The following is a 22,362-nucleotide window of genomic DNA, read 5'->3' on the forward strand; positions in this document are numbered from 1 at the left end:
AATTGGTTCCTACATCGGAACTCATTACATTACACAGTTAGGACTTCCAGACAAAAGTTGTGCAATCAAAGGGTTGGTTGTCTGTTGGGTGTTTCTTAGCCTAATTACCCAAGGTGTATGGATAGAAAAAGAGAGATTGGCTCCACAATTAGTTATTCTTGGTTGTTGGACCTGAGCTGGATCTTTAAATCATTTTAGTGGTGAGCCAGATCGGGGTGAGCCAACTTTCCCACCATGAAAGCACAGCATTTTATGTAATGCCGCGCTGTGATTGGCTGAAATTCGGCTCACCCCGATCCGGCTCATCACTAAAATGATTTAAAGATCCAGCTCTGGCGTTAGAGTGTCATGAACAGCATCCTCGCCCGTATGAGGTAATTAATAGATAAGTTAATCTCTGTAGATAAAACAAGTGTCTTTACCTATGCTCTTTATTTAGCTCACTCTCAAACTTGCTGAGTAGATTAAAATACTTTTTTATTAAGTGATATACAGACCCACGATCATATAATAATGATAATGGTTGCTTATCGCATCGTATTATAGACAGCTTTCCGCGGATATTATATTGATTATAAACCGCCTTTGATAGCCTAGAGGGACCGAAGGCCCAGGCTAACAAAACTGCTATTAATCTTATGATTAATTTTCAATATTCGCCGAAAACTGTCTGTAATACGATGCCATACATGATTTTTCAGTATGGCTGAGAACCAGTTCTAAATCAGCGGATATTAATCGGTTTCGAGGCCATACTGGAAAAGTTATTTCTAGTTTGTAACCCAAATTTATGATGGAAATTAGCCCACACAGAAAAGGCAATTTAATTAACAAAGCAAACATTATTCATGTGAGAAAAAAAGGGAAAAATAAAATGTTAAAACTTTCTAATTTTCTGAAACTTTTCTATCAATAGACTTAACTTAGAATTAACAGAAATATAAAATAGTAAACAGATATATAGTAAAATAAGTAAACCCACTCTTTTTATCTAAATCATAGCCATAAATATGTTAAGGAACCCACGTATCGATCCATGTTGTATAATGAAAACTGGACTATAATAATGGATATAGAAACGTGGATATTTTGAGAGATTCTCGCATACCCTGATAAAATTGTTTTTCCTAGCTGGCTAATGTAACGATTCCCCCCCCCCCTCATGACTTTACCCCACCCCTTCCTCTGACCACGGAGTAATGTATTGACTAAAATATGAGGACTAAAATTTGTATAGTGATCCGGTTTCTGTACTCCAACATAGACTAATCCGTGGATACCCATCTCTTTATGTTGAAAAATACATCAATCATGTTTTTTTTTCTTGCTGTACGGTTTGTTGAAAACAAACTCTTGGAAATTGCAAGGATTTAAAGGGATGTGACAAGAAAAAGGGGGATAAATTGATATACAACTCCAATTACGATGACCATAATAACCCTTTCAGTAAAAATTATTTGTGTAAAAATAGAATGGACACTGATGGTCGTAAACCAATCAAGAATTGATAAAAGTAGGGTGTCGGAGCCGTTTAATTTTGATGCGGCTCCGGCTCCAGCTACGGCTCCTACCTTAAAATTAATATATCATTTTTGTTCATTATTGAATTTGATAAAATAAAATAATTTTGATTTTATTTGATTAAAGCTATATAAAAGTATAAGGATGTGTGTCTATTTGTTAAGTAACAATAGTTTTTCAGTTTATTATATGGAAATAGACCGTTGCCAAATTATAATATTACTTTAAAAAATCATTTTTAGCTAATTTGGAGACGGAGACGTTTTTATCGAAAAATACGGCTACGGCTCCACCAAAAATGTTGCTGCTCCCGGCTCCCGGCTCCGGCTCCAAAACACTGGATAAAAGTACCCAAAGTTGTTATGTTTTCCAATAATGTTGTGTTATGAAACTTTGGGTACCAGTGTAATTTATAGTCCTATGTTCCCTCCCTTCTTGTTTCTTTATTTTTCATAGAATTGGTCAGAGTTTTATTTAACCAATGAATTGCTTATATTTATTACATTAATAGGCCCAATTTTTTATTGATGGTTTGGTTCTATGATTCTCAGGGAAGCTCTTAATTTACCTTTTTGGCATTTATAAAAATGTTTAATAGTTATCAACCAGTTATGAATATAATGCCCTCATAAAGTTTTAGATAATGTACTTAGATTAAAATTGTTGACAACCTGTGAAGAAAATTCATGTTTTATATAGTGAATTTCCCATCGGAACGTAAATATATATCTGAATAAATCAACTTAAGGGTAAAATGGACAATGAATGAAGCTTTGCATAAAATTTTCTAACTTTTGGAAAGGTTAGAAGAGGAAATTAGTACCCAAAATAACATTCTTCCAACCTCCCCCGCCCCCCCATCCCCAACAATTTGATCTACCTTAGAATAAAAGGCAGAGATTTTAAGGATTAAGAGAATGGCCAATAGATTGAAGTATATTCCCAATTATGATACACAAAATTACACCTTCAGTAGATTACAAGTATTGGTTGAAACGCTTTAACACTAAGCTTAATAAACCAACCAATCAAATTCAATAAAAGTCCCCAAAGTTGTTGAGCCAACGAATAAGAATACATAATCATAAAATCATCCATTGTCCTATTACTGAATCCTGAATTCCTCTATAATGTTTCCCGATATTTTGTATGGTGTTTGCATTGGGTTGCACTATGTGAGGATATATTTCTAGAATAAAGGAAGATATATTTCAGTATGGCTTCCAAACCGATTAATATCCGGTGGATTAGAACCAGTTCTCAGCTATACTGAAAAATCATGTATAGCATCGTATACAGACAATTTTCCAAGACTATTAAAATAAAAATCATAAAATGAAAACTAGTCTAACAAACGGGTCTAACAAAACTGATTTATATCATATATCTTTTTATTTAATAACCGTGGAAAATTGAGAATATAATTTTATTTAATACTTATATTTGCGGGAACTTTTATTAAATGAAATCTTCCAATTTTTAACATGTACAAAAAGGCCTGCTTCATTGCAACAAGATCCATGACAGATCAAGTTTTCCAAATATTAAGTGTTTAAAACCCATAGTGCTCCAATAATCCATAATAAACTCTCATTGACCAGCACGATATGACCCATTATTTTACTGCATGAAGAATAAATTCTTTTTTTATTTCATGTTGCTATTTGAATTATATTGAAGTATTAAATATATATTTATTAAACAGAAAATTTAAAATTATAATAAAGTAAATAAAAGAAAACTTAGTTTTAAAATAATTTGATATTAGCGATACGTGGGTAATGCGGTCAGATATTGAACTAAAATTTAACAGTTAACTAAACATTATAACCCTTTCAGGACAATAATTTGAAATAAAAAAAAATATTTTAATGAAAGAGAGGCAAAATTATAAATACTTAAATACTTTAAACAGGGATAGGACAATAGAAGAAAAATATTAATATTCAATCTAGCTAATAGCGGGATAATTTTAGAACGCCACCTCTAGTATTATACATATATATATGGCTAAGCGGAAATTTTGAATTTTGAAAAGGTGATAACAACCATAAAACCGAAGCTTGAAAAATTATGATTGATGATTATTGTTAATCAAGCTAGGAATCTATATTACGAAAAGCTAGTGTTAAATCATTTAAAATGAGTGTAGAAAGCTAAAAGTTCATTTTGTTTTTATTGATCACCGGGATTTCTGGTTCTGATTAAACAGTTTCTATGCTTACAAAATTATTAGCAGCTGTGCTGAGCTATATATTTTTAGATGTCAGAAGAGCTGAAAATAGCCTTAAACCACTCTGGGACCTACATATGTGAAGCCTGCCTAAGTAGAAGAACTCATTTGGTTAATAACTTATCTCTATATTAAGCTAAAGACAAAAATAACGTTACCACTTTATATGATAGGATGCATAAGGTTTACAAGAATAATCATCCAAAGTTTGATATTGATCAGAGGATTCTAACATTTTCAAGAAAAAAATCTATGTAAACTTTAATAATTTTAAAAATATCAAATTTTTTACGTTTTGCAGATCCCAATTTGTCTAGCTGTAGGACAACAAACAGGTGAACTCCAGGTAAATTAAAGGATAGGACAAAGGACAAAAAAACCTTAATTATCCTTATATGAAAGTAACTGGATCTCTGTGTGCCTGTCTGTCTGAATGTCTTTACGATGGATCTCATGGTACCGTTATTGATCTCCTATACAGGTTAGCCTTCTCTTAGGTCATGGAAAGGTCTATAACTATTTTGGGGAAGGGTACCATCACCATTCCAAGATAAAAAACCCCTAGAAAAAAATGTAGCTTTTCTTTTAAAATCTTTGCGGGGTTTAAACAGGGGGGCTACCTTGTACCCAATTTTGCCCAACCTAATGTAAAACAACCCCCTTCCCCCTCCCTTAATTTTTCTGTGCACGACTATGCATTTAAAACCGCAATTGTTCCCTTCCTACCTATGTAAAGAGAGAGGTTACAATGGGCTGTTTATTACACTAGTCCCAAAAGTTTTCTTATTCGTTGACTTTACAACTTTGAGAAATTGATTTTCTATTGGCTGTTTCATTAAGTTGAGTTTTCAAACATTTCAACCACTAATTTTAATCTACAGAAGGGGTAATTTTGTGTATCATCATTGGGGAGGTACGTCAATTTATCGACCATTGTCTTATCCTTTAAGATCCCTGTGTAAACTTTGAGGAGTGTCTGTATGTAGGTTAACAACACAAAAACTTTAATGGTACACAAATCTACATTTTATATAACAACAACAACGATAACATCCGTTGGAAGCGAAGCTCTTTAATATTAAACATTGTATAATGTATCTAAAACAGCCAGATAAAGACAAACGCTCGGACAAACGGTTGTACAGAGTAGATGCTTTTTAGCATTTAGTTTGATAGTTGCATGACGGAAATATTTTTTAGATGAAGCTTTTCTATAATTAGGTTCTGTCCACCAGTATGTCCGTCCGTCCGTCCGGAACGGTTGACTCTTTCGATAATTTAGACATGTTATTATTGTCCTATCGATTTCAAACTTTGTATGCTGGTTTCTAAAAACAGTTAGGTACGATTAAGGAAGCGTAGCAACTCTATAATCGTTACTAGAAAGTCCGTACGTCCATTGGAAAAAGTTGCTTTTAAAACTTTTTAATAACAATTTTTTGTGTGATAGATTTATCACCACATTGAGAACACTGATTCCTATTACAACATGGTATTATTTATTTATTCGTCAAAATCTACGCTATTGCGTATTTGACAGAAGGATGAACAAAGTGAATTATAGAATAGTAACTTATAGGTCATAGTAATATGATGCTTATAACGGCTAATTTTCTCTTACAGACAGACGTACTAGCTGAAATGTGGAATATAGCGTAGCATTGCTACAAATTAAACACGAGTTTTTGTTTTCTTTTCATTTCGTCTGTGTCTTATAAGTCAAAATACGAAAAACAAGAACAAAAACAAACAGTCTAGCGATGTTTCACAAATCATAAAAAAACACATTAATGATTATATACTAAAGGCACTTATATAAGATTAAGAGAATGTATTTGTTTGTATTTATGTGTTTACCGATGGTTCTTGCTGACTGATGAACCGATATGGTTCTTCTTTACAGTGGATCTTCTTATATGTCATGTAAGGTCTATAACTAAAATATTGGGGGGAGGTTGTCACCACCCTTCCAAGAGAAATCGACCCTGGAAAAAAATGAATATTCGATAGAGAAAAAATAGTTTTTCATTTCAAAACTAAAATTGAAAGGGGGGTCGATGCCGCCCCCACCTCTCCCACCAGCACAACTCAAGTGTCCCCGAGAGGCCTCTAGGGGCGTATCTGCTAATAGCAAAGAAAAAAAGAAGTCTGAACAAAAAATCAGTAAAATTGCTTTGAAAGTAAATGCTTATTATGACTAAGGGAGAGAGAAGATCGACAATGGACAGTCTATTACACTGTTTAGTCCCCAAAGTTTTATAATAACGTTTTCTTATTTGTTAGCCTGACAACTTTGGGGAATTTAGGAAATTTTGATTGGTTGATTTCTTAAATTTAGTGTTCAAACGTTTCAACCACAAATTGTAATCTGTAGAAGGGGTATTTTTGTGTTTCATTATTGGGGATGTACATTGATTTATCTGCCATTTTCTTTTCCCTTTAGATCCCTATGATTATTTTTACTTTTAAAATATTCATATTCATAAATTACTAAAAGTTGGAGGAAAATTTGTTTTCTCTTGGTGCAAAATCTCCCCTTTGCAATGATTGTCTTTCAGTATATTTTTCAGTTGAATTGGCGTATAAATCATTTTTATGGCTTCTATTTCAATTGAGAAAGATCATAAAGTAAAGTGCGATATTCCTGTTAAACTTAAAGAAGATATTTGTATTGAAATTAGATTTAAACAATAGAGGGGAAAGCGGTAAAATAACTGTATGTCCCCAACCCGAGGATCCTGTGCACACTTTAAATTGGGTTTTTGAAAACCAACTAATAGCGTCGGGAATATTAACACAGCCAAGTAGCTACAAAAGAGCAGAAAGCAATTTGCTAGCAGAAGAAAAAGATCACCAAATGGAGGATCCAGGTAGCTGTCTATATTTAAAATTACATTATCTACAGCTACTTATGTTGATTATCTCAACATAATCTTTAATACAAAGTAGAACGATTTCTGTCTGTTTGTCTGTCCGTCTGTCCATCTGTCTTTTCGTTTGTCTGAAGCTTTAGATCTCAGTGACCGCTGAACTGATTGGGCTCTTCTCTTCAGTGCAGGGAATATATATACTGGGATACACACCAAAAAAGAAAAAATACCCACCTCTCCAAATTTTTTATAATATATCTAAATATTATCTATTGACTTAAAAATTATTTTATATAAGAGGTGGACTTCTTATTACCTCTTAATGCAAATCCCTTAGAAGCTAGGGGCGAAGCCACTAGTGATGATTATATGATAAAATATGAGGTAAAATAACAATTGTCATACCTGATATATAATGTTGATATAATATCAGCACAGAGGTTTTACAGGATTTAATTCATATCTTTGAGTAGGTTTAAACTATTACTGTGGATAAAAATATAACACTTTAATTAAAATATTTAGACAGCCTTATATTAAATGAAAGGATGTTTGTATCTGTCTGCTTGTATGTGTACTGTATACCAATAAGATCTCGCCAATTGCTCGGCCCATTAAGTATGTCTTTTCCAAGAATCTATATATGGAAGACGAAGAAAGTCCCTCAATGACGTCATAAAAATGAGGGATGAGGAGAGGAGGAGTAGGAAAGAAAACCACTAAAAAAGAGGTGGTCAATCCCTCGTTATTATGACGTGACTTGCTGATTTTTTGAGGGATTTTTTTCCGTCTTCCAATTCATGGTTTATCATTTAGGGGTAGGATAGCTCCAACCAACGAGAAAAATCTTTCCTGGTAAATTATAATTTTTTATAATCAAATCCATTACTCTAATGAGACGTAATTCAGAATATATCGGCCAAAAGTTTTTAAATTTATCCCCTTTTTTATAGGCATTACAAAGAGCTTCAACATTGGATTTTTCATATAATTTTTAGCAGAATTAAATGTTTTATGTCTCTCTCAGAAATTAGCGTAAATCGATGTCAAAACCAGTTAACATTTTCGCCAAAAATTAGAATCCAATCAATCCAGCGTGTTAGCGAGATCTTAAGGGACAGATAGGTGTAAATAATGAGATATTGTTCTTCTTTATTGCAAAACTGCTTAAATATATAGGATACTGTTTAAAGGACATACTTTATTTTTTAGGACTTTATTATATTGCTTATAACACTTTGCTTTGTTGTCCTAGTAATCAGTATCCAAAATTCAGATAAAGGATAATTATAACCAGGGTTCGGAAGCCGCGCCTCAGCCGCGCATAAGCCTCAGTTTTAAACCTGGTTGTGAGCAGAAAAAAAAATTTCAGAAAGAAGGATTGTCTGCTAAAGAGCAGTTTTATACATCCAGCTGAATTTTATAGTGATAAAATGAAGATTTCACTGAGGCTTACACGCGGCTTACGCGCGGCTTCCGAACCCTGATTATAACACTTGTTGCCAAAAAGGTTAAAAATCAACATCAACGTACGGACATTCTGGTAACGATAATAGAGATGCTACGCTTTCTAAATCGTACCTAACTGTTGTAGGAATCACAATGCAAAGTTTTAAATCGATAGGACGGACGGACCTACCCTTATTATATAAAAGCCATGCTTTTAATAATGTTTGTGATAACATGGAAGGGTAAGTGCATAATTATATTCAATGGCAATATCCCTCAAACTTACTTGTGGGCTACATGCCCCCCCCCCCTCCCATATTTTAACTCTTATTCAAAACATATTTTGTTCACAAATTTTTCCATGGATGTAAAGGTACAAGCCATAGACGATAAAATTAATTTACATTCCCAATGATGATACACAAAATTACTGTTTCTGTAGATTAAAATTAGTGGTTAAAACGTTTGAACACTCTACTTCATGACCCACAACCAACCAATCCAAATTCACCCCGAAGTTGATAAGCCAACGAATAAAAAAATTTTATTATAAACTTTGGGGACTCTGTTGTGGTCCAAGGATAGTTTGGGGGATATTGCGCATTGAATAGTATTACATTAGATAATCTTATTTGCAAACACTATACAAATAAATTGATGCATTATTCTAACAGGATGTACTTTATACATTACTAGCGGCTACGCCACTAGAGGCCTCTAGGGGCACTTGAGGATGGGAAAGTGGAATTTGATAACCCAAATTATTATTATAGATTTTAAAAGAAAAAGATTTGGGGGGGGGATTTTTTTTTGGGGGGGGGGCAATTTCTCTTGGTAGGGTGGTGGTACCCTCCCCCAAAATAGTTATAAACCTTCCCGGGACCTGAGAAGCTAACCTGTAAAGGAGAACCCGATAGGTTCAGCGGTTAGCGAGATCCTTCAGTACAGACAAACAGAAACACAGACAGACAAACAGACAGACATCCTGTTACTTTATTATAAGGATACATCTATAGATAGATAGAATAACAGATAGAAAGTTATCTACATTAACAAATAATTTCATTTTAAATTTGACTTTAGTTGTAAAATGAAAGCAAAACTTTTCTATAATTAGAGTCAGTTCGTTCATATTTTTTAATGTTATACTACGATCCCTATGATATAGATTTGTTAGTGCTGCGCTCCTCAACGACACAATTGTCGTCCTTGTTATTACTAAAGAGAATCTAATTTTAGAAATGCTGATTTGTTGAATAATTTTTGTAAGGAAATCCTAGTGCATTATGTACATAATAAGAGTGTTTAAATAAAACATAAGAAAAAAGATGATTTTATCCAGCAAAAATGTAATACAATAAGGACATTCTTGCCCATAAATTTGCTCAAAATCTTTAACAGATGGACAAATGACGGATTTGTCCTAGTTACAGAGAAGATTTACTACTAATCCTTATATAAAAAAAGTAGGATGTCTATCTATGCCAGTTTATACATATGTTTGTACCTAAAGATCACCATAATAGTTTTGTCCTATATAAATTGAAGCTTTTCATGAAGTTCCCATGAAATTATTATTAGGGATAGTATTAGAGAAACTCCACCTCCAAACGACCTTTATATCTTAAACAATCATTGAAGTTGTCCCTCAAAGTATATAGCTGTTGGTGAAATTCTTTATGGTGCCTAAAAAATATACGTCATATAATACAAATGACCAATGATAGGCCAACACACAGACAAAATTACCAATAGTAGGCCAGTATGGCGTCATTTTTTATAGGCACTATATAAAACTTCGCTGTAGTTAAATTTTTGACTTAATTGTGAAAATATACACACACACACAGAATAATGTAATGGTATTAGCTAAAGTGTATGGTTAACAAGTACATTCAATATGCAAATTTGCTGAGTACATATATATACACATTAAGGAATCTACAGGATTTACTCAGGTTCTAACACATAAACCGTCCAATAAAATAAATGGAAAATGCAAAAATAAAGGTCATCCAAATTAATCATTAAGCTTTCTTTTTGGCACTTTTACCAAAAAAAAGATTTAAATGAGCCTATAGGCATATCATATTGAAGATCAAATGACTAATGATTGGCCAATGTACATTGTAACTGACCAATGGTAAAATCTATACTGGCCTATTATTAGTATTGTCATTTGTATTGTATGACGTCATTTTTTATTAGGCACTATAAGGTGCTTCTATCATATTTTATTAATCTAAACCTTAAACGTTTGGAAATTTAAATAAAGGATATGTATAAAAAGATCCCTTTATCTTTTTTAGTATTATAAAAAACTTTTATTAAGCCACCCTCAATTCCTCTTCTAATTAAATTTTCAATTGTTGATAGAGGTATCATTCTTAATTCCTTTACTTAAAACATAGGCGTCCAAGGGGGGGGGGTAATGGGGCGATTACCCCCCCCCCCCCCAACCGATTTTGGGGGAGCCGTAGGCACCCCCAAAATTTTTTTCATTTTACCCCCCCCATTCAAAATTTATCCCTACCCTGGGGGTGCCGTAGGCACCCCCAACCATTTAGGGTGGGGTATTTACCCCCCCAAAATAAAAAATCTCTAATAAAAAAAATTTTTGCGCGCTTCGCGCGCATTTTTAATGCTATATATTTAATAAAATTTAAATTACCCCCCCAAAAATTTTACCCCGGGGGTAAATTTTGGGGGGGGTAAACTAAATTTACACCTGCCAACAGATTTCAGGGGGGGTAATTACCCCCCCCAAGCAAATTTTACCCCCGGGGTAAAAATTTTGGGGGGGGTAAAAAAAATTTGCGGCGCGCTTCGCGCGCCATTTTACCCCCCCCTAAAAAATTTTTACCCCCCCCAAAATAAAAAGCTTGGACGCCCCTGACTTAAAAATTTGTTCTTATACTAAAACCGGACCCAATCCCAAAGAACTTTAATATGAATACATGCATTGATAGGTAGATAGATAGTATGAATGAATGAATGAAATTACTTAAACCATCTTCTATAGATGCATGTTGTTAATTCATATTTACTGAATATATTTACATAATAGTTTATGTCGACTTTATGACATTACATAAAAGTGGTTATTTCTGACATATTTTCAAAATGATATTATTCAAAATTATTTACTTAAAATTATTTAAGTCGGCTATATTAATGCAGTGAGATAGGAAAAATTTGGGCTGCCTATTACACTAGTTCCCAAAGTTTTATAATTATGTTTTCTTATCCGTTGGCTTAACAACTTTGAGGACTTTTATAGAATTCCAATTGGTTGGTTCATTAACATGTGTGTCCAACATGTGTCCAAACGTGTCAACCACTAATTGTAATCTACAGTAGGTTATTTTTGTGTATAATCATTGGGGATGTACATCAATTTATCAGCCATCATTTAGGTTTTATCCCTTTCGATCACTGATATGGCCACAAATTACGTATATTACTAATTTAAAAGGTAAATTTATATTTTTGTTGTTAACTGCTTTGCTGAAGTCTTACTTACTACAATTAAGATTTTTATTTGAAGATGATTAAAGTCCCTCCACAGATTATGACGTCTTACGACAGAATAGCCAATGAGAGGCCAGTATACACTGTAATTGACCAATGGTAAAATTTATGCTGGCCTCTCATTGGTTATTCTATCGTATGACGTCATAATCTGTGGAGTAGCAAATAAGTTTTAGAAATCTTATTTGTTGATCAGTAACTTATATAAGATTTTTACTACTTTATATTGTAGGATAGGAGAAATCTGACTTTGTATAACAAACTAAATTGAGTATAACATTGTAAATAGTAAAAATGGAATTGATTACTATCAGGACTATAACACTTTTACATCCGGCAAAAGTACAGTAGATGTATTTTTCTCATGCTATAAATACATCCAACATGAACCCTTACCGACCAATAGAGTTTCATTAGTTTTTACAGGGGTTTAGCCTTTCATTTTAAACAGAGAGCATGACTCTTAATCTTAGGGTCGTGGGTTCGAGCACAGGCTTTGCTTCTTTGTGACGTCATCTTGTTTATCCTTAACTGAACTTCTTATGGTAGCAAAATTAAAATGATGACATATAACCTTGACATTTTAAATACATCAGCATTTTAATTTTATTGTAAATGTATAATGTAGTGAGGGAGGGGACACTGGACTTTATATTTCACTGGTACTCAAAGTTTTATAAGCACGTTATTTTATTCGTCGACTTCAAGACTATATGTATTCTAATAGATTTAACCTACAAAAGGAGTGACTTTGTTTATCATCATTGCAGGTATACACCAACATATCGTTGATTGTCTTATCCCTTAGGAACCCTGATTATACAATGTTACAAAGAAGCTATTTTTGTTGAGAAAGATTAGGTTTTTACTCGCAATTTATGTCAATGATCTTCTTTGTTCATAAAATTGATCAGATCCGGGATAAAGAGAAAAGTAATAAGAAATTCTTTCAATGCAGGGAACTAAAGGGATAAGACAATGGTCAATAAATTGATGTACATCCCCCAATGATGATACACAAAATTATCCCTCTGTAGATTACAATTAGTTATTAGATATTTGGACATTCAACTAAATGAACCAAACAAATAAAATTCTCTTTAAAAGTTCCCAAGGTTATTGTAAGAATTTGGGGACTAGTGTAATAAACGGCCCCATGTCCCCTTCCTCCCTGTTTTCAACGACACATGCAGAGAAAGGGTTGGTAACTTTGAATCTCGCTAACCTGTGATCCAATAGAGTTCACTATTATAAAGAATCTTCTAAAAATGTTCCGGGATGGTTCTTGGCTCTTTCATTTTCGTTTAGAGAAGGTTTTTTTTCAGGGTATTTACTGCAACCTCCCTCCGTTATCAATTACAGAGCTTAATTAGGCTTAAATAAATGTATCCAAAGTCATGTTTATAAAACTTTGGTTACCATTGTAATTTTAAATCAATGTCCTTCCTCCCTTAGTTTAACAATGTTTTGATATTTATCTTTAAAATGCTAAATATGTTTTACTAGAGGATACGCACTTGTTTTTTATTTAATTTTAAATATCTAATTTGATAAATGATTTGTCTATGTTAAGATCAGCTGTTTTTAAGTCATGTTTCTACGATACTGGCGCCGCCTTGCGGAAAAATTTAAATATTTATTGGCGATTTCTCTTGGGAGAATGGTGTTACCCTCCTCCAAAATAGTTATAAACCTTCCCAGGACCTAAGAGAAGCTACCTTGTCAAGGAGAACTATATAGGTTCAGTGGTTAGCAAGATCCTTCAGTACAGACAGATAGACATCCTGTTACTTTATTATAAGGATTTATTGTATCGTCCCTATATCCCAGTATAATAGTTGAATTGAATACAATTTCTGATTCGGCAAATATTTGAACAAAGAGGTCAGAAAAACTGAATTAAATGTTTTGTGTTAACAGGGACGATTCTATTCATAGAAAAATAAATAGTTTTTCCAGTATGGCTTCAAAACCGATTAATATCCGTCGAATCCCCACTGATGATACTGAAAATCACCCATTCTGTAGATTACAATAAGTAGTTGGAACGTTTGGACACTCAACTTGGTGATCCAATCAATCAAAATTCAATAAAAGTCCTCAAAGTTGTTTAGCCAATGAATAGGAGAACGTTAATATAAAACTTTGGGGACTTAACCGTCGGTAAATAGCCATGTTATAGTCAACATTCACAGGAAACACATACAGACAGGCGAACGGACATCATTAATTATTGAGTAGCTATACAATAAGCAAGAGGTCAATAAGAGAGGATTAGGAGAATAACAAGGATGACAACATCCATAAGTAGCGAAGCACAAAAATTGTGGATGGGAATATGTAAAAGTAGATTTAAAGTGTATTTATTAAAATCAAGAGTAGATTTATTGGGAAAACACAAAACCTTGTTTTATTTTGTATGATGAAGACGGTTAAAGTAAATTACATACTAGATGCACATAACAATGGGAAAAAATATTTTGAAACTGTTAATGCAAAAAAGTTTTAAAATTAGACCAAAAATTCCAAAGATATGGGGAAATATGTCAAACATATAAAAATAGCCCAAAACCTGCTAAAAGGCAGTTTGGCCGCCATTGTTTCTTTTCTTAAAATGCCAGAAATTTAATTTTGATATCTTTAACTGAAAAAATTTCCAAAATCGGACCATAAACACCAAAGATATGGGGAAAAATGTGAAAAATATAAAAATAGCCAAAAACCTGCAAAAAGGCAGTCTGACCGTCATTGTTGTTTTCTTCAAATGACGGGAAATTTAATTTTGATATCTTTAACTGAAAAAATTTCGAAAATCGGACCATAAACACCAAAGATATGGGGAAAATTTGGAAAATATAAAAAATAGCCTAAAACCTGCTAAAAAGCAGTCCGACCGCCATTGGTGTTTTATAGTTAATTGTGCTCCTTGATGATGGGAATGTTGTCAAAAAATTTCAGAATTCTATCTTTTATAGGAGCCGAGAAAATCACGTTTCCCCCAATTCATTAATTACGGACGGACGGACAGACGGACGGACGGACAGACGGACAGACGGACGGACAGACGGACGGACGGACATTGTGAATTATAGAGTAGCTTCGCTACTAAAAAGAACAAATATTACGAAACAAAGAAATTTATAAATGAATACTTATGCTGTGCAGGGAGGGAGAGAACATTGGGCTGTTTATTACACTAGTCCCCATAGTTTTATATTGACGTTTTCTTATTCGTTAGTTTACAATTTTGGGGGCTTATCTTGAATTTTGATTGGTTGGTTCATTAAGTAGAATGGTTAAAATATTTTAACTACTAATCTACAGAAGAGGGTAATTTTGTGTATTATCAGTGGGGATGTATATCTATTAATCTTCCATTGACTTATCCCTTTAGAACCCTGATGCTCTTGTCAGGTTTAACAACCGAGGATAATAAAGGGATCAAAATCTTTACTTTTCTGTCCAAACATCTGGGATATTACAGACAATCAACTCTTTGATTGCTCGACCTTTGTGTGGAAGTCCTAACTGTGCATGGTAATGCAGGGAGTAAGGGAGGGGACAATGGATCGAATATTCAATTTTTAGGAGTCTCAGACTTTAGGTATTGGCTTAAAGGGAATTTGCAAGAATTTAGCAGGTTCTGACTGACTTTGAGTACTAGCGCATCAAATGCCGCTAACTCGTAACGTTAGTTTTGAATATAGCAGACGAGTATCAATAAATTTAATTTGTTATGAGATGGCTGGTTTGAATAATTTTTTTTTCAGGTTCCAGAGATGATTTTTCTAGTAATTAATTACTGAATGGTTACGTCAGTCTGTTGTGCTGGTAGTCTAATTTTTAAATTAATGCTTTTTTCTTGGAATTGTTTTCTCATTTTATAGTTTTCTACAGTTTATTAATACGCCCTTTTCTGGATAAATCTGGATTTTATGGTCTTTCAGCGAAAACTCTTAAATTGAATTAATTGCCCATTGTCCCCTACCTTACTCCCTGTATTTTGTGCAAAGGCATTCCCCATACTCTATTGGTGCCGACAGTAGTAGAAACAATTGTTACTCTCTTAGTAATGACGCTGTGTTTTAACCAATCACCTCTCTGACAAAAATGACCAAAAATCAGATAAATAGGATGATTATAACATACAAAAATTTGTCAAAAGAGTAAGAAATCAGCATATTTTAAATGGACGTACGGACTTTTTGGTAACAATTATACAGTTGATATGATTCCCGTTCCTAATTGTTATAAAAATCATCATGCTACGTTTAAAATCGATAGGACAATTCTAACCTGTGTAGATTACCGAAAAGAGATGACTGTACGGACGAACCTGTCCTAAAAAAGCTTCGCGTTGAAAAAAAACATGAATTCTATCTATAAGATATATATTTCGTCTGATTTTGTTTCATTTCGTTGAACATTTTGTTAATTAATATATAATAATACCTGTCATTGTGGAATGATAATATTAAAATAAATGGTAGCAATAGTTATTTTTTTTATGTTTGGATTGTCAGTTTAATTATAGGATTGTCATTTTCTTGTAATGAAGTTTTTAATATAAATTTTTCCTTGTATATTTACATTGTATTATATCCTAAAAATTAGTTTTGTGACAATTAAGATTTTACAATAATTACTCATGGAATCATTATTCCAATATGACTTCGAAACCGATTAGTAACCACTGGATTAGAATCGGTTCTCAAACAGACTGAAAAATCATGTACAGCATCGTATTACTAACAATTTTTCACGAATATTCATAAAAATCATAAAATTAATACCAGTTTTATTAGTTCGAGCCTTCTGAGCTTAAGGCTAATAAAACTAGTTTCAATCTTATAATTTTTCAATTTAATATCCGCGGAAACCTGTCTAAATAACTATTAAAATTGAAAGCTTATAATTAATTTTTTATGGGAGACTTGGGTTAAAAGTGCACAAACATACAGGATTCATATCAAATAAAATCGCGAACAGTTAAAAAATGTAAAATATTACAAGGAAAAATAAAATAAAGGCACTTCTTGCATTTAATACTTAATAATTCAACATTTAAATAAAACTGTAATTTTAAATAAATATAATTTGTTTGGAGTGATATAAAAACAAGTGAACCAATAATGATAGTGCAAATATTCAATTCCTAGGTTAAAGGGTGTGCCAAAAATGCAGACATTTTTAAAATTCTAATTGTGCGGCTTGTGTTACTAGCAGAAACATGTTACGCAGACCGTTAGAGCCGCTATGAACTCTAGTTTTGGGATATAAGAACGGTTCCTGTGCTACGTATAGTTAGGTAGCTACTTGGTAATATGTCCAGACTGACTTAAAACTTTACTTGCGAGTAAATTTTGGGACATTCTAGCACCTGGCTCATAAATTATTTGTAGTACCTGAACTGTTCTTATATTTCCAAAAACTAGAGTTTATAACATTTTCCCACAATTAACACAAGCCGCGCAATTTGAATTTTAAAAATGTCCGCATTTTTTACACACCCTTTAGGCAGCTGAAATATATTTCCTCAAAAGACAATAAATGTAATAAGTAAAGATGTATAACCCAGAAAACTACCTGGATCCAGTGTTGGGGAACCTTTTCGTCTGCCATCAAAGTGCTTTCTGCTCTTTTGTAGCGCCTTGGCTGTGTTAATAACCCGACATCATTGGTTAATATTCAATTGGGTCTTTTAATATCTACCAAGTACACAACCAAGCCGATACAAAAGAGCAGAAAATCAATTTGCAAGCAAAATAAAAAGATCCCCTCTACATTGAATCCAAGTAGTTTTCTGGGTTATACATCTACTAATAATTAATAATTTTATTGTCCAATTGTTTTGATTTAAAACCGGTTTTTAGCCACACTGCACTGAAAAGAATATGCATCGTATTATAGACTATTGTCCACGAACAATAAAAAAAAATCATATGATATCCTTCTGTTTGCCCGGGCCTTACACCCTTTTTCTTACAAAGAAAGGAGAAACGTATAAGCTGCCTTACTAAATGTGCTTCTTAGTTATCTAATTAATAATATATTATATAAAATATTCTATAGAAATATTCGCATCTTATAATCAAGATTTCAAACATAATAATTAAATACTAAAATGTTACAATATTTTATCACATATTTTTTCTTCTAAAAGAAATGCATAATTTAATTATGATACATTGTCATTTGTAGCTACATTGAAAAGAGTAGCTGCGCTACTAAAAAAAGCGTAGAAAGATAGATAGATAGAAAGTATAAATACAAAGTTAATATTTAAATGCAAGAAATCAAGGAAACTGTTTGCGAATAAGGGCTGAAAAAGGGGACTGTGCACCAACAAGAGCGAGTGATTTTAAGCACCTTTCAGCCAGGGATTTAACGGGATAAGACAATGGCTGATTAATTGTTTTACAACTCCAATAATAATGCACAAAATTATCCCTTCTGTAGATTAAAATTAGTAGTTGAAACGTTTGAACTAAACGAACTAACTAATCAAAATCCACTGAAGTCCCCAAAGTTATTAAGCCAACGAATTAGAAAACTTTATTATAAAAAATGGGTAATAAAAAGTCCATTATCCCCTCTCTCTCTTTCTCTCTCTGCCTTCCAGAAGTGATATAAGTAATTTTTTAGTTGATATACTTCGTTTCCATTATAAAGAACTAAATAAATGAAAAAAGACAAGGTCTGTCATGGTCTTGACAAAAAATGTTGAAAATGAATAACGAGTTGAGGTTATATATTATCGAATGCTTTGACACAAAAGTTTACTTTTTCGATGAAAACTGTAAATCTACTTATAAATATGTGGTAAATTGTAATAATTAATTAAAACATTTTCATTAATGTACGTTAGCATTTTATAGCATTTGATGTTTTTGGGCTTTGAACTCAACAAAACATTTGATGATATATCGTCAAAAATCGTTTAACATTTCAGAGTTTTTTTCATATAAAACCATGGTAAAACTGATTTTTTAGTCGATATAACTAAATTAAACAGAAACCTAATACATTCACAAAAAAAACTGTTCAAATTCATTGCTGTAAGGTGCTAAAAATCACGTGCTCTCGTTCGTGCATAGTCCCTTTGATTAGTTCAGGCAATAAATTAAATCTTTAAGTAGTAAATTGTTGAAATCAATAGATTTTTTAAAATTCTGACCTCTCTTTCGTGAACAGCTACCTTGTAAAAAGCTAGGTAATAAAGAATCATATTCTGACAATTAAGAAATAGACGAGGTTTACAAGAACCACAGAACAAATAGGATAAAGAAGAATTTTAGAATTTCAATAAACTAGTTAAAAATTATAGATGTCCAAAATATATAAATATTTCCCGCCATCTTTGTCCATTATACAAAAAATGAATATCTTTCACATGTGAGTTTCTAATAATCAATTTTTTGTCGTTTTTGGTCAGAAAGAGGGTCATTATTTTCGCGTATTTTCAGTAAAGTTGTGTGTTGCCATTTAGTCAACGACACTTAATGAGTTAAACTGTTCATAATTATGACAATTTCATGAATATTAAAAATCACATGTGTAAAATGAATAACCATGTTGAAAATTTCCCTCCTTTTAGAAACTTAAAAAGAGCATAGGTAGTTTTTAGTAATTTTTCATCCATCTCAATTTCGACTAAGTTTATTGAAATTATGACAAAATTTAACAGATCATATATAAGCACAGTAGCATCTAATAGTAAGGGGTGTATATATTCTGCATGGGATCCAGGGGAGGGGGTGAGGAATAAAAAATATGTAGGAGGGGTAAAAAAAATGAGTAAAATATAGAATAATGAAAACATTTTTCCATTTCTTTCCCCTCCTTGGGGGAAAAACTAGGGGAGGAAATGAAATATTTAGTAGGCGGGTAAAAAAAGAATCAGTTGAAGAATATACACCCCTGGTAGCATCTCATAGTAGGTAGATTATAAGCAGGATTCTTACACATGCAAAATAATATTACATTTTTCCCCCATCAAAAAAATAATGTATGAAGGGTGTTTTAAGAGAAATTTCTTTTACAAAAACTTAATTATTCATAGAAAAAAAATAATCATTTGAAAACCTTTGTAAAGCCTGTTATATAAAATCTAAATATTTAAAAATGACCATTTCAAAAATATGCCTTAAAACCGGTTTTTTTTTTTCATGCATAATTAAGTTTTTTTAAAGAAATTTCTCTTGTAGGTGTATGTTATTAGAAATTTATGTTTATTTAACAAAACAAAAAAACATTATTTTATCCTGTGTAAGATACGTAGAAAATGACTATATAAAAATTGTAAATTTGGTTGTTCTATAGAAGAGCACAAAAGCAATTACTGAACAGGTTATAAAACGACTCTTTCAAAAAATGCCACCTTTGAAGAAAATAATCAAATATCTTATTTCATTTATCCTAATAGGTATAAAGATTTAAGAATAAAAGCAAGTAAATTTTTGATTATTATAAAAGAAAGATTAAAAAAAGAAATTAGGTAATTTAAAAGCACACACGTAAAAGCGAAAAGGGCATTTCAAAAAGTGACATTTTTGGAAAGGCAAGTTTAGGTTCAATAAACAGTGAAAAAGAGAAAAAAAAGAAAAAGTCAATCAAGCATTTGACCAACTGTTGCCGAACCCAAACTCGCTGTCGCTATCTGAGCCGCGCTCCTCATTCACTTCGGGAATGGCGGCGGCGGCGGGCGGCTTGCCCACCGGCGTCGTCGGCGCACTCCGCGACAACCCGAAGTCAATGGTGCGCTTGCTTTTGCGCTTTTTGATGGGCGCAAACTTGGGCGGCGGCATTTTTTGCGAGTCTTTGTCCTGCCATCTGGGGTTGTTGTGACTGCTAGAGTTGTGGCTGCTACTACTGTTGCTGCTGCTGTTAAAATAATTGTTGAAAGCTTCGGTCGTCTTTTTTACCTGAAAAAATTTAAATTTGGTTCAATAATCATTACGAAAGTAAAACAATTAGGAGTAAGAAAGTATTACACTAGTCCCCAAAGATTTATAATAACATAATCTTATAATCCAATCGTTCAAACCACTTATTGCAATCTACAGAAGGGGTAATTTGGTGTTTTCTCATGGTGGATGTACATCAATTCATTTTTAGATCCCTGAAGTAGGGGTATTTTTAAAAAGGGCGAAGTATACTGCGAAGGATCCTTTTAAGCTCAAATTCAACCCAATCATACTTTCTCATCCTCTAATTATTACTAAAGATTTCCCGGGAATAGTCCTTTTCGTGGCAACGCCCCTTATTGGGCGATTCGTCGTATTTTTAAAATGGCTTTTTATAGGTTATTTTAGGTTAGGTTAGGTGATATTGGGTTAGGTGATTGCCCCAGCGGGTTAGGCAATTGGCCCCGCAGGGTTAGGGCCCCTCGCAGCTCAGGGGCTAGAAATAGGAGAAAACCTACTGTGAAAAATACGAAGAATCGCCACTTTAATGTGCGTTGCAACGAAAGGGACTATACCCGATTTCCCAATCACAAAATAGGTTTTCGCATAAATTGAGGTACTAAAAACCATTAGTAATATGAAAATATTTTAAGGGAACGCAGATAGATCTAAAATTGCTCTGATTCTTTCATTTCTATTTTGTGCTTGAATTCTACCAAAATATAAATGAATTAAAAAAAACAATTAAAACAAAAATAAAAAATACCTTGACTGAAATGGAGCCAAATCTGAGCATTCCTCCGCTCTGATTCTTCTCTAACCGATTCGTTCTTGTTCGTCGTCTGTCTTTTAATTGTCTAAAAAAATAATAAAAATTATAGTGTGATTCTTCTTTTAAGCATGTGAAAATGTTATGGATGTGACCCATAAACCTAACCACAGCTTAAATGCCTGATTTCAATAAATATCCAACTTAAATTCAACATAATGAATGAAACCTCAAAATAAGGTCTGTATTAAAATTCATCAAATCTTAGTTGTGCTGTTGATAAACACAGAGAGAGGGGGGACTATGTGCTGTTTATTACACTAGTCCCTAAAGTTTTATAATAACGTTTTCTTATTCGTTGGCTTATAAACTTTGGGGACTTTCGTAAATTTTTATTGGTTGGATAATTAAATTAAGTTAAGTGTTCAAACGTTTTTACCACTAATTTTAATCTTTTGAAGGAATAATTTTGTGTATCATATTTTGGGATGTACATACATCAATTTAGCGTCCATTGTGTTATTCCTTTGATCCCTGTTAATAATCACGTGATTGTTACCTGAATGTATCACTGCTTAATGAGAAAGTGCTGGAGTTGGCATCCGCCTGTGTCACATACTGTCGAGCTCGTTTTCCAGAATTATCCCTGCAATAGTCATAATATGGCATCGTATTATAGACAGCTTTCCGCGGTCAAAAAAATGAAAACGCGTGTCGAGGCCCGGGCTAAGAAAACTGGTTTTAATTTAATGTTATTTTATTTTAATATTCGTGGAACATTGTCTGTAACACGATACTCCACATAATTCTTCAGTATGGCTGAGAACCGGTTCTAATCCAGTAGATATTAATAGGTTTCTAAGCCATACTGGAAAAAAATATTGATTGATCTTTAATAATGATTCTTAACATCAGAGGAAATTTAGGCATTATCATAAATGGCTAGCAATTGTGGCAGCCTGAATCAAACCGCACCATACCATAGACTTTAAAATACCCACTGCACATATGTCCCCAGAGAACCCAGAGAAATATTTGTATAATTACCTTGGATCGGAAGGAGGGGACTATGGGCTGTTGTTA

At 32.9% G+C, this 22,362-nt stretch overlaps 2 protein-coding genes across 33 annotated transcripts in view; one reads left to right on the plus strand and one right to left on the minus strand.

Annotated features, from left to right (window-relative positions):
* Positions 1-22,362, plus strand: part of LOC145318658 (uncharacterized) — a 142,795-nt gene that overhangs the window by 33,249 nt on the left and 87,184 nt on the right. The window lies entirely within an intron of this gene.
* Positions 15,979-22,362, minus strand: part of LOC145318659 (uncharacterized) — a 30,548-nt gene continuing 24,164 nt past the window's right edge. For 3 of the 32 annotated variants that reach the window (XR_013879421.1, XR_013879443.1, XR_013879442.1), the window contains 5 exons: positions 21,839-21,925; positions 21,277-21,367; positions 20,153-20,528; positions 19,882-19,967; positions 15,979-19,563 (listed from right to left, as the gene is read on the minus strand). Coding sequence is in view for 9 of the 32 variants with exons in the window: in XM_080160082.1 (XP_080016208.1) it covers positions 20,217-20,528; positions 21,277-21,367; positions 21,839-21,925 (490 nt within the window). In the remaining 23 variants the exon portion in view is untranslated. Of the gene's footprint in view, positions 19,564-19,868; positions 19,985-20,058; positions 20,529-21,276; positions 21,368-21,838; positions 21,926-22,362 lie in introns of those variants that run through there. The other 29 variants (XR_013879428.1, XR_013879441.1, XR_013879440.1 and 26 more) reach the window with 29 other exon arrangements.

The sequence above is a fragment of the Acartia tonsa genome, chromosome 5 (assembly GCF_053477335.1).
Source record: "Acartia tonsa isolate MP-2025a chromosome 5, ASM5347733v1, whole genome shotgun sequence".
NCBI classification, from domain to species: domain Eukaryota; kingdom Metazoa; phylum Arthropoda; class Copepoda; order Calanoida; family Acartiidae; genus Acartia; species Acartia tonsa.